The 13134-nt window shown below is 56.1% G+C and overlaps 1 protein-coding gene across 5 annotated transcripts in view; it reads right to left on the bottom strand.

The window, feature by feature from the left end:
• LOC144721393 (FYVE, RhoGEF and PH domain-containing protein 2-like) overlaps positions 1 to 13134 on the bottom strand; it is a 53938-nt gene that overhangs the window by 24413 nt on the left and 16391 nt on the right. For all 5 annotated transcript variants that reach the window (XM_078598987.1, XM_078598984.1, XM_078598986.1 and 2 more), the window contains exons 2-3: positions 12207 to 12350; positions 3044 to 4421 (exon numbers count right to left, since the gene is read on the bottom strand). In XM_078598987.1, coding sequence (XP_078455113.1) covers positions 3044 to 4421; positions 12207 to 12350 — 1522 coding nt within the window. The remainder of the gene's footprint in view (positions 1 to 3043; positions 4422 to 12206; positions 12351 to 13134) is intronic.

Below are 13134 nucleotides of genomic sequence, written 5' to 3'. Positions count from 1 at the left end.
TCACCACCACCACCATCACCACCATCGCCGCAATCGCCCCCGTCACCCCCGTCACCCCCGTCACCCCCGTCAACGCCGTCACCCCCGTCAACGCCGCCATCGTCACCCGCAGCCCCGTCACGCTGCCCGCACAGCAGCAGGCTGCTGCCCGCGGCGCCGCGCCACGCTGCCCTCCCGTCCGGCCCGTGCGGGGCCTGCTGGGGCTGCTCCGGCCCGCGCAGGCAGTGGCACCACCATCGCCGCCTGCGGCCAACAGCGCCTGCGGAGCGCGCGTCCTTCATGCCACGTCGAGCTTGACTTTAAAAATGAAGGTATAATAATAATAGTAATTGTGACGATGATCTCAGAGTGATCCCGGGCTCCCCCGCCTCCTTCACCGAGAAGCCCTCTGCAACTCGTGGCAAAGGCGGCTGCTGCGTGGAGCGTTCACTCCAAGGGCAGCGGCTGCCCCCTTTTTCAATAAATCACTCCCGGCGCTTCCCCGTCTCGTGCAGGTGAGAGCCACGCTCCAGCACCCGCAACCCCCCTTCCCCCACCCGCCCACCCGCCGCCTCCCCCACCACCCCCAGCCTCGCACGCGTGGCCGCTAAATTTGTCAGGCCGGGTTCGACTCCCCAGCCGAGCGGCGCTTCTCGCTGCGCTCAAGGGCGTCCCGCCGCCGCCGCCGTCGCCACCGCGAGCGGAGCGCGGACAGCCCCCGGTCCCCCCACACGCGGGGGAGGGGGGGGGGGTGAAGAGGCGCGCCGGCTCGGAACGCGGTCCGCTCCCGTCGATCCCAGCCACCCACGCCGCACGCGTCACAACGACGCTCCACCGTCGTCGCCGTGGCTGCCGCCGCCGCCGCTGCTGTGGGCGCGTGCCGGGCGCCTCTATCAACAGGGACCCGCGGCCGCGTGCCCACCTCGCGTCAGGCACGGACCCGGACCTCACGGATACAGTAGCGCACACGGCAAATACAGCACCACCCCCACCGCCCACACCGGCTCCTCTCTCTCTCTCTGTGCGTGTGTGTAACGTGAGATCAGCCTGTCGCACGCACGCGCCCAGCCCCGCGGGTCTGACCCCCCCCTTCCCCTGCCTCCCCCGCGCTCACTCACCTGGGCGGACAGGTGAGGGCAGTGACCGTGAGTGGAGGTTCGCCCCTCCTCCAGCCCCCATGTCCCCCCCCAACGCCACAAACCCCTCCCCACCCCGCCACGTGCTCGAGGCACGGCCAATCTTTTTGTACAAAATCACGATCGTGCAGAGCAGAGGTCGAATGGCCCAAGACGCCAAGCGGCCAGCAACGAGCGGCACGATTGAAGTCATTGTGGGTGTCATGATCGGTGCCGTGGCTCAGTGGCACGCTAGCCGTCATGCCCTCGTTTAGAGGCTCTGCTGCCGGTGTCATCCAATCAAGAGGGGGGGAGGGGGGGGTAGCCAGCATCACGCCCAGCCACTCAGTGGCGGTGACGCCTTAGCACAGCACTCGTGCCAGGCTAGGTGCACTTTGAGGTTACCTCGTGAAGTGAGGAACGCTTGCTGCTGGCAAGAGGTTATGTATGGGATGTTGCGGGTGGAGACGACTGACAGATGGCCGCACACACAGACAAACTCACACGGCCCAAAAAACCCGCCACCTCCCCCCTTCGCTCCCAGTGACGTGTCTCACGTGAATCTGGGACATTCCTCGAGTCGCCGTTTCTTGAGTCTAGAAAGGGTTTTTTTTATCGTGAGAACTTGGGAGGGAAAAGAGACGAGGACGGGAGGAGGGAATTCCAGAGTGGCGCGGTGCGAAGGGAAGAAGCGGGAAGAGAAGTGAGGTGACCTGCAGTGCGGTGTGAGTGGGTGGATCGTTGGGTGAGTGAGGGAGCGTTGTTCTGACCTGCAGTGTGGTGAGTGGCTGAGTGAGTGAGTGCGTCAGTGGGCGAGTCGGTGAATTCGTGAATTCGGTGTGCTGTTGCGACCTGCAGTGTGACGAGTGAGTGAGCGAGCGGGTGGCTGAGTGGGCGCTAGACAAACCCAGTGCGTGACGTCGATCACAGCGGCTCACAGCGTTTCGCAGCAGACCTCACACACGCAACACTCATCCAGCGCCGCTGTGGAGGACTACCCTTACAACGCCTCCTGCACAGATCTGGCCATCGGCGTAATAAACATGAACACGAAGTGGATTTTTACGTAACCCACGAGCAGCACGGCCTTCTGTGAGTGCGTCGTTTACACAGCAACGGTGATTCAACACACGGAGCCACTGGCGGAGCCAGTGGGGGGGGGGTGGGGTGGCACGTGCCCCCCCCCAATGATCCGATCGAAATCCCTCATTTCGATCGGATCATTGGGGTTTATTAGTAGTAAATCGGCATTTTGCGACGCCCACTGCCACTGTGTAGTATATTATTACGTGCCTGGAACTCTATGAGATGATAGGACAATAGTCTGAGTTCATCATTGGCAATAAGTAACGGCAAAGCGGTTATAAGTGACTCAGAATTGTGTGCAGTTGCTTATACAGTACACGACTTCCCTGAAGGCAAACACCTTCAGCGAGCGCGATGCCGATCACACACCACGCGGTTCGAATTCGACCCTCGATCGATGGCTGTGCCATCGCCGCACACACGTCGAATAAAAAGCAAGGGACAAGTCCTTACTTACCAACAACTCCTTACTTACTAACAACTCCTATCATTTTTCATTGCTGGAGGGGTTACCCCCCTACCTGAAAATCTTGACTCTGCCATTGGCTGGAACCAAGTTCGACACACAACTAAATAATGCCACGTAATAATTACCATGATGATGATGAGACACTTAATGTTGAAACCGATCCAGAGTTTGCTCACATTGAATCAACGTAGCTGACATTGCACAATCCCAGAAGGCCTTGCGGCTCACGGGATGCGTATTTTATAATTACGGCGACTGGGGGCTGATGATTATGACGATGATGAGTACAACGATGATGATTACTACGATAGATGATCACGATGATGTCCCAACTACCGGGGGGCACCGGCCAGCTCAGCAGCCGAGGAAGTGACAGGGGGGGGGGGGGTCTCACCTCTCAGGGGCGTCTTTCGTGCGGGGGCTCTCTGCGGGGATCCCATCGTGCACCTCCTCGGATTCCGCCTGCTCGGGGAGCCCGGCCGGACGAGTCCACAGCCAGCTCAACTTGTTTTGGGCGGCCGCGGCCTCCATGGGCCGTGCGGCACCATCCTCCGGCACGGTCGCCGGGCCTGGCGTCGCCGTGGCTTGAGGCTTGGGGGTCAGGATGTCCGGCTTGCCTGCCGGGCCGGGCCCCGGCGTGGCCTGTGTCGGGGTCGTGGGAGGGACCCCTCTGCATGCTGCGAGGGCCCTGGGGGTCTCAGAAATGTTCGGCCTAAACATCTTGGGCGTCTCGATCTTTCCCGGAGCTGTGGGCGACAGGACGTCCATCTTGCTCGGTCTAAACGCTTTAGGAGTCTCAATCTTTCCAGGTTCTAGGCCACTCGCGGTCTCGGCTTTACCTGGTCCGAATACTTTCGGCAACTCAATCTTACCCGGACAAGGGTCGCCAGAGGTCACATTCTTGCTTGGTTCAAATACATTGGGCAACTCAATCTTTCCTGGCTCGTGGTCACTAGGGGTCTCAATGTGGCCAGGTCTGAACACGTGAGGAGTCTCAATCTTCACTGGCTTTGGGTCTCTTGAGGTCTCAGACTTTTTCAGTTCAAAAACCTTGGGCAACTCAATCTTTCCTGGTCCCGAGTCCCTCGGGGTCTTCTTCTTGCCCAGCTGAAAGACTTTGGGCAACTCAACCTTACCGGGACCTGGCTCTCTAGAGGTCTCCGTCTTGCCCGGCTCAAAAACCTTGGGCAACTCAATTTTACCGGGCCCATTGGCCCGCGAGATCTCAGCCTTGTCTGGCTCGGGGGCCCTGGGAGTCACGGCCTTTTGCAGGCCGGGCGAGCCAGGCCCGCCGGCGCCGCCGGCCAGGTCCTTGCCGAGACCGGTGGCGGGCTTTGCTTTGAGCGGCGTGCGTGGAGCAGGGGCGCTCATCTCAGAGTCCGCGTGGCGCGGCGTGCCCGTGGTCTTCGGGCCTAGCGCCACATTCCCGCCAGCGGCCGTGCCGTGCGGCGAAGGCCTCGCGACCGTGGGCCGAGTCTCCTCCGTGGGGGCCCTGGAGGGCTGAGCTGGCGGCTGGGGTACCCGAAACCCCAGGAACTTGTGGTCCGTGGTGGCGGCGGCGACGTGCGGCCACAAACTGGACGCGGGTGCCGGGCTGAGTCCGTTAGGTCGGACCGACGGGGTCGAAGGGGTCGAAGGGGTCTTGGGGTACCGTAGCTCCACGGGCTTCAGGTTGTTCGCAGCGGGGGAGTGAACCATGGGGGTCGAGGTCGGGGTTCGGGTCGTGGCCAGCGGGGTGCGTGGACTCGGCGAACCCGTGGGCCTCACCGGAGCTGCAGAGAAAATCAACGTTCAAAATAAGCAATTCATTTGTACAGGCCTTTGTCATTTGACCACTGGATTAAAAATTTTTACTAGGGGTAATGAATACAGGTCAATGTTACAGTTCGTGTTGGCATTACGGAGGTCATGGTCTAGACCAGGGGTCGGCAACCAAAATAACAAGAAGAGCCATTTCTTCCAATTCGGTACAAAATTCAGTATTTCAAGAGCCGCAATGCATCTATGTACATACGTACATATCGTCAAGAAGCAGCCCGTAAAGAGCCGCATGCGGCTCCGGAGCCGTAGGTTGCCGACCACTGGTCTAGACTGAATGTTAAGACTACAATTGGGGCTCGTCCTATGGCTAGGGTTCAGGTTAGGTCTAGGAGTCGGTGCTAAAGGCTCTGTGAGGGTTTGAGTTCAGGCTATGGTTACGGTGTAAGCCCTGGGTTAGGTTTACGACGAGGCCTAGGGTTGTGATCTGAGCGGGGGTTAGGGCAAGTTCTTGGGTTAGAGCTGGTGTGAGGCTGGGCCTCGGGGCCACGGCTCGGTTCGTGTCTCGGGGGCTAGGACCGGGCTGAGGAGGTTTATCGTTGCGAGTTCCATCTCGGGCAATTCTCAGGGATTGGTTTTTCGAGCCGCCGCCGCCTCCGTCATGGCGGCGGCCGTGCGTGACGCTGAGTGGAGCAGCAGCGCGGTTCGGCTCAAGTGAGAAGGGGGTGGCGCTGCGGTACAATACAATCGGATTGCGACGGACTCACCGATCAGGTAGATATTAGCCAATCAATGGGATTACCAGATCTATGGATCGATTGGCAATGACTCGACACGCCGATTAACCCGCAAACTACGATCGACTTCGAGACGACCGGTGGATCGACCGAGTGATAATCTATACGATCGACCTCGATTCACGAATAGCCTTAACAGACTGTTGGGGCAAGTGCTGTTAGCGAGCACCTATGAAGACCGGAACGGTACACGAGGGGGTGGGTGGCCAGCACCACGCCCGACCGCCTTTGTCTCCCAAGCGGCGATGTTTACACACTGCACCAGGTACTCATTTGAGGCTGAGTCGACCTAGGGGAGGCCCAGGACCAGTTCAGAAAAACGTCACTGATGTTTGCCGTGAGCGAGAATCGAACCCGAGTCGCCAGGTTCGTAGCGCAGCGCGCTAACTGCCACACTACCGCACACACACACACGCTCATCGAGACACACACACACGCTCATCGACACACACACACGCTCATCGACACACACACACACACACGCTCATCGACACACACACACGCGCTCATCCACACACACACACGCGCTCATCCACACACACACACACGCTCATCGACACACACACACGCGCTCATCGATACACACACACACGCGCTCATCGAGACACACACACACGCTCATCGACACACACACACGCTCATCGACACACACACACACACACGCTCATCGACACACACACACGCGCTCATCGATACACACACACACACGCTCATCGAGACACACACACACGCTCATCGACACACACACACGCTCATCGACACACACACACACACACGCTCATCGACACACACACACGCGCTCATCCACACACACACACGCGCTCATCCACACACACACACACGCTCATCGACACACACACGCACGCACATCGATACACACACACACGCGCTCATCCACACACACACACACGCTCATCGAGACACACACACACGCTCATCGACACACACACACGCTCATCGACACACACACACACACACGCTCATCGACACACACACACACACACGCTCATCGACACACACACACACGCACATCGATACACACACACACGCGCTCATCCACACACACACACGCGCTCATCCACACACACGCACGCACATCGACACACACACACGCGCTCATCGACACACACACACGCGCTCATCGACACACACACACGCGCTCATCCACACACACACACGCTCATCGACACACACACACACGCACGCACATCGACACACACACACACGCTCATCGAGACACACACACACGCTCATCGACACACACACACGCTCATCGACACACACACACACACACGCTCATCGACACACACACACACACACGCTCATCGACACACACACACACGCTCATCGACACACACACACGCGCTCATCGACACACACACACGCGCTCATCCACACACACACACGCGCTCATCGACACACACACACGCGCTCATCCACACACACACACGCGCTCATCCACACACACACACGCGCTCATCCACACACACACACACGCTCATCGACACACACACACACGCTCATCGACACACACACACGCGCTCATCGACACACACACACGCTCATCGACACACACACACACGCTCATCCACACACACACACGCTCATCCACACACACACACACGCACGCGCTCATCGACACACACACACGCGCTCATCGACACACACACACACGCGCTCATCGACACACACACACGCGCTCATCGACACACACACGCGCTCATCGACACACACACACGCGCTCATCCACACACACACACGCTCATCGACACACACACACACGCTCATCGACACACACACACACGCTCATCGATACACACACACACGCACGCGCGCGCGTGCAACCTGTACGGCGTTTGAACGCGCACAGCAGCAGCGTTGAGGCAAGGTCCGCCCAGACGCCGTCAGTGCTGCCCAACACTGCCCCCTGGCGTCTCTCAGAGAGCCGTGAACAGAGAGGCCCACGGAGACATCTCCACGTAACAATCTGAACGTAACATCATCATCAGATTAACATCATCATCAGATTAACATCATCATCAGATTAACATCATCATCTGATGATGATGATTACACGAAGCGAGATTGAAAGATCCGTGGCCTGACAGGAGGAGGAGTAATACCGCAGCGATGAGAGAGGCTGAGAGTTAGGGAGTGGCTCTAGGGTGAAGTCTATGGAGACTAAGTTGGAGTGAGGGCTACGGTGATATTTAGGTCTAGGGGTCAAGACTAGGGCTGTGGGTTAAGGCTAGGGCTGTGGGTCAAGGCTAGGGCTGTGGGTCAAGGCTAGGGCTGTGGGTCAAGGCTAGGGCTGTGGGTTAAGGCTAGGGCTGTGGGTTAAGGCTAGGGCTGTGGGTCAAGGCTAGGGCTGTGGGTCAAGGCTAGGGCTGTGGGTCAAGGCTAGGGCTGTGGGTCAAGGCTAGGGCTGTGGGTTAAGACTAGGGCTGTGGGTTAAGGCTAGGGCTGTGGGTCAAGGCTAGGGCTGTGGGTCAAGGCTAGGGCTGTGGGTCAAGGCTAGGGCTGTGGGTCAAGGCTAGGGCTGTGGGTTAAGACTAGGGCTGTGGGTCAAGGCTAGGGCTGTGGGTCAAGGCTAGGGCTGTGGGTCAAGGCTAGGGCTGTGGGTCAAGGCTAGGGCTGTGGGTCAAGACTAGGGCTGTGGGTTAAGGCTAGGGCTGTGGGTCAAGGCTAGGGCTGTGGGTCAAGGCTAGGGCTGTGGGTCAAGGCTAGGGCTGTGGGTTAAGACTAGGGCTGTGGGTCAAGGCTAGGGCTGTGGGTCAAGGCTAGGGCTGTGGGTCAAGGCTAGGGCTGTGGGTCAAGACTAGGGCTGTGGGTCAAGGCTAGGGCTGTGGGTCAAGGCTAGGGCTGTGGGTCAAGGCTAGGGCTGTGGGTCAAGACTAGGGCTGTGGGTTAAGGCTAGGGCTGTGGGTCAAGGCTAGGGCTGTGGGTCAAGGCTAGGGCTGTGGGTCAAGGCTAGGGCTGTGGGTTAAGACTAGGGCTGTGGGTTAAGACTAGGGCTGTGGGTTAAGACTAGGGCTGTGGGTTAAGACTAGGGCTGTGGGTCAAGGCTAGGGCTGTGGGTTAAGACTAGGGCTGTGGGTTTAGACTAGGGCTGTGGGTTAAGACTAGGGCTGTGGGTTAAGACTAGGGCTGTGGGTCAAGGCTAGGGCTGTGGGTCAAGGCTAGGGCTGTGGGTTTAGACTAGGGCTGTGGGTTAAGACTAGGGCTGTGGGTTAAGACTAGGGCTGTGGGTTAAGACTAGGGCTGTGGGTCAAGGCTAGGGCTGTGGGTTAAGACTAGGGCTGTGGGTTAAGGCTAGGGCTGTGGGTTTAGGCGAGGGCTGTGGGTTAAGGCTGTGAGTCAAGGCTAGGGTGATATGTTATTGGCTACCGGTCAAATTCCGAGTATATGTTAAGATATTGCTATTAACCTATAAGGATTTAAAAGGGCTCAACCCAAATTACTTGCAGGAATTAATACATTTATAAATCCATCAACGTCCTTAATATCTTCTGATCTCCGACTGCTCAGCACTCCCAGGGTCTAGCTCGCGCTCTTCTGGCGACGGGCTTGTGTTAGCGTGGCACCCATAAGCCTCGGACTTGAAACCAGCCAATCAGAGTCGGTAGATAGATTGAAGTCTGCTTTGAAAACCCATCTCTGTAAACCGGCCTTCCCTTTCTAGTGTGATCGGTGGTCCTGGCTCTGTTTTAGTTTCCTGCTGTTCATGCATTGTGCATTGGGATCCTAGGATGGAATGCGCAATTATACGTTTGAATTATTATTTATTATAATGGGTCAAGGCTTGGGATAAGTTTCGCGATGAAACTCAAAGTTTGCATTTAAGGCCACGGGGCCCTGCTCCCGGCTCGCTGTCAACCGTGTCGCCTCCGTTCACAGCAGTCGGCACTTCTGAAACCCGTCGCGGCAAACCGAGAAGGGTGCCGGGAGGAGGAAGCGTCGCGCGGCGCGCGCTGCCGCACCGGGCCCGGCCCGTTAACCAGAGCCCGAGGCCTCCACACGGGGGAAGCGCGGAACCTGCGGAACCGTGGAGACGCCGTGGAGCACAGGGTCCACAGATGAGTCACGGGGTCACGGGGTCAACGTGGCTTGCGCAAGCGGCTTGTACATGCACACAAAGGCAAAGACTCCCCGTGTAGCCTCAACAGATTGTTGGGGCCTGCACAAGAGGGGGTGGGTGGCCAGCACCACACCCGGCCACCTTTGTCTCTCTAGTGGCGATGTTTTACACGTCGCAGCAGATGCTCATTTGAGGCTGACCTAAGGGAGGGACGAGATTGGCTCATATTTGTCACCGCTCGCGTTGGTCGCTGCGAGTGGAAAAAGGAACTCGCGTCACTCAGTTTGTATCGCAGTGCACTAACCACTGTGCCCCACAACAACACACAAAGACAAAGATGCCCGTATAGCCTTAACAGACTGCAGCGTCAAGTGCTGTTAGAGAGCACTTATGAAGGCCGGCACGACACACCAAGGGGTGAGTGGCCAACACCACGCCCGGCCGCCTTTGTCTCCCTAGTGACAATGTTTACCCAACCCCACCGGGCACTGTACTCATTTGAGGCACACGCACACACAATCTCACGCAGGCGCGTGAGTGCAGTCGAGACGACACAGACCAAAGCGACGAAGACTTACAAAGGACTGTCCGGGGGCAAGTGCTGTTAGCGAGCACCTATTTAGGCGGTCACGGGGTGGTGCGGCCATTTGTGGCCATGCAAGCCAAAAAAATGGATCGTACCGCAAACCGTTATGGTCTGTGCTCCTTCCATGGAGCAGAATGAGCAGCAAAACGACACCAACTCTCTCTCTCTCTCAAGCCCTCTCTCGTCATGGCCAGCAGACATTGGCACTTAGCTCCTGAACATATTGCCATCATACGCCAGAATAGAAACGCCCGGCCGCCTTTGTGTGTGCGTGTGCTGATGTTTACACTCCGAGATTAGTATTCAAGTATTTAGTTATGGCCGAGTTGACCTATATGGGAGGCCCAGGACAGGTTCAGATGGCCACTCCGTCACCGGTGTTGGCCATCGCCAGAAATTGAACCCAGGTCGATGGATTCACGCTGCAGTTTGCGAACCACTGCGTCACCGCTCTCGACACACACACAGACACACACTCACACACACACTCATACACACACACAGACACACACTCACACACACACGGACACACACACTCACACACACACTCACACACACACGGACACACACACACACACACGGACACACAAACTCACACACCCAGGCATAAACAGGTGTAGAAACTCAAACTTTGATCCACACTCACGCAGACACACACACCCACGACCATAAAGACAAAGATCCCCTTATAGCCTTAACAGGCCGTTGGGGCAAGTGCTGTTAGCAAACATCTATGAAGGCGGGCACAATACACGAGGGGGTGGGTGGGCAGCACCACGCCTGACCGCTTTTGTCTCCCTAGTGGCGATGATTTTACACACTGCACCAGGTACTCGTTTGAGGCCGAGTCGACCTAGAGGAGGCTCAAAACGGTTCAGATCATCGTCGCTGGTGTTGGTGGCCTCGCTAAACACACACAAACACACACAAACACACACACACAAACACACACAAACACACACAAACACACACACAAACACACACACAAACACACACACACAAACACACACAAACACACACAAACACACACAAACACACACAAACACACACAAACACACACACAAACACACACACACACAAGCAAGCACACACAAGCACACACAAGCACACACAAGCACACACAAGCACACACACGCACAAACACGCACAAACACGCACAAACACGCACAAACACGCACAAACACACACGCACAAACACACACAAACACACACACACAAACACACACAAACACACACAAACACACACAAACACAAACAAACACACACACACAAACACACACAAACACACACAAACACACACAAACACACACAAACACACACAAACACACACAAACACACACACACAAACACACACAAACACACACACACAAACACACACAAACACACACACACAAACACACACAAACACACACAAACACACACACAAACACACACACAAACACACACAAACACACACAAACACACACAAACACACACAAACACACACAAACACACACACAAACACACACACACACACACAAACACACACACAAACACACACACACAAACACACACAAACACACACACAAACACACACACACAAACACACACAAACACACACAAACACACACAAACACACAGTACCATTGATCTTTGCCAAACATCCCAATGTAGCAGAACCTTCCAGCAAGAGGAGTCTGGCACTCTGCGTGACTTTCTTGGCTAAATGAATAATTATCAAATCCAGGCGTCCCTCGATTTACGAACGTTCGGTTTACGAAATTTCCCATTAACGCAATTGACAAACTACGGACGATTTTCGATGAGCGAAATCGAATTTCCGCGTCAACCGAAAGTGACTCCCGGCCACGCGCCGTGAGATCATCAAACAGGAAGCCACGTGGGAGGCTGTGTCGTCATCCATCCACGACAGCGTCACAGTGTCCCTGCATTGACGGCACCAGCGCCTCCGCATCACCATCACCCCCCCCCCCCCCGTCATTCCAACATGCAGCAGATATTTTGGCGAGTTTCCTGTAATTATTTTTGTGTTAAATTCAGAATTACTCAATCGTTTTAATATGTTCTTTATCATTATTATTTTTTTATTGTGAAGAGTGATATAGGTGTATATAGGTTAGTAGTAGAGTAGTACAGTTGGAATGACTGTTGGAATCACAATCCCTCGTATTTTAGTATTAAATAAAATGGGAAAAGCCGTTCCCATGTACGACATTTCGTTTTAGGCGTGGTCTTTTTGAAGAAACGCATCCCTTTGGTAAAATCGAGGGATCCCTGCTGAGCCCACAAACACACACAACTAACACCGCCAGGCCACCCGCGCCGCCCCTGCCCTCACCGCGGAGGGGTCGGGGTCCCCCTGGGGTCCCGCGGGGTCCCCCTGGGGTCCCACTGGGCCCCGCGACGCTCGAGAACTTGGGGTAGGATTCCAGGAGGGCGGCGGCGGCGTGAAACGGGCGCGGAGTCGTGTTCTGGGTTCCGCCTGTGAAAAAGCAAACACACAACAACAACAAGACAAAGATCCCCCGTGTAGCCTTAACAGACTGCAGGGGCAAGTGCTGTTAGCGAGCACCTATGAAGGCCGGCATGGCCCACGAGGGGGTGGGTGGCCAACACCACGCCCGACCACCTTTGTCTCCCAAGTGGCGATGTTAACACCGCACCAGGTGCTCATGAGGCTGAGTCAATCTAGGGGAGGCCCAGGACTGATTCAGATAATCGTCACTGGTGCTGGCCATGAGCGAGAATCGAATTTGGGTCATAGCGCAGCAGCGCGCTAACCGCTACACTACCGCTCCCCCTACATCAAACACACACACACGCACACACGCGCACACACACACGCACGCACACGCACGCACACGCACACACGCACACACACACACACGCACACACACACACACGCACACACGCACACACACACACACACACGAGGACATGTGTTTTTTTATACATCCCATCAGCCACGACGTTTTCTGGGCGTGCATCCTTTCAGGAGGCACGATTCATGCGCGGTTCAACGCAAACAAAACCCTGGACTGGCTTTGACATTCAGCGGCTCATCAGCAGGCTCGGCCTTGCTGGAACAATGCTGGTGGAACTGCCAGATGTTTTTAGTCAAGCACCCTCTCTGTTAGATATTGGTCCCAGCTCGACGCTAAACTATATAAAATATATACAGCACGAGACTATTACTGACTACCATTGGAACCTCATTTGCCAGTAAAAAATATGATAATTGTTTTTTTACCCTTTTATCTGGCAAC

Source organism: Lampetra planeri, chromosome 11 (genome assembly GCF_965212315.1).
Source record: "Lampetra planeri chromosome 11, kcLamPlan1.2.h2, whole genome shotgun sequence".
Lineage (NCBI taxonomy): Eukaryota > Metazoa > Chordata > Hyperoartia > Petromyzontiformes > Petromyzontidae > Lampetra > Lampetra planeri.
This window is presented reverse-complemented; position numbering and strand designations above follow the sequence as displayed.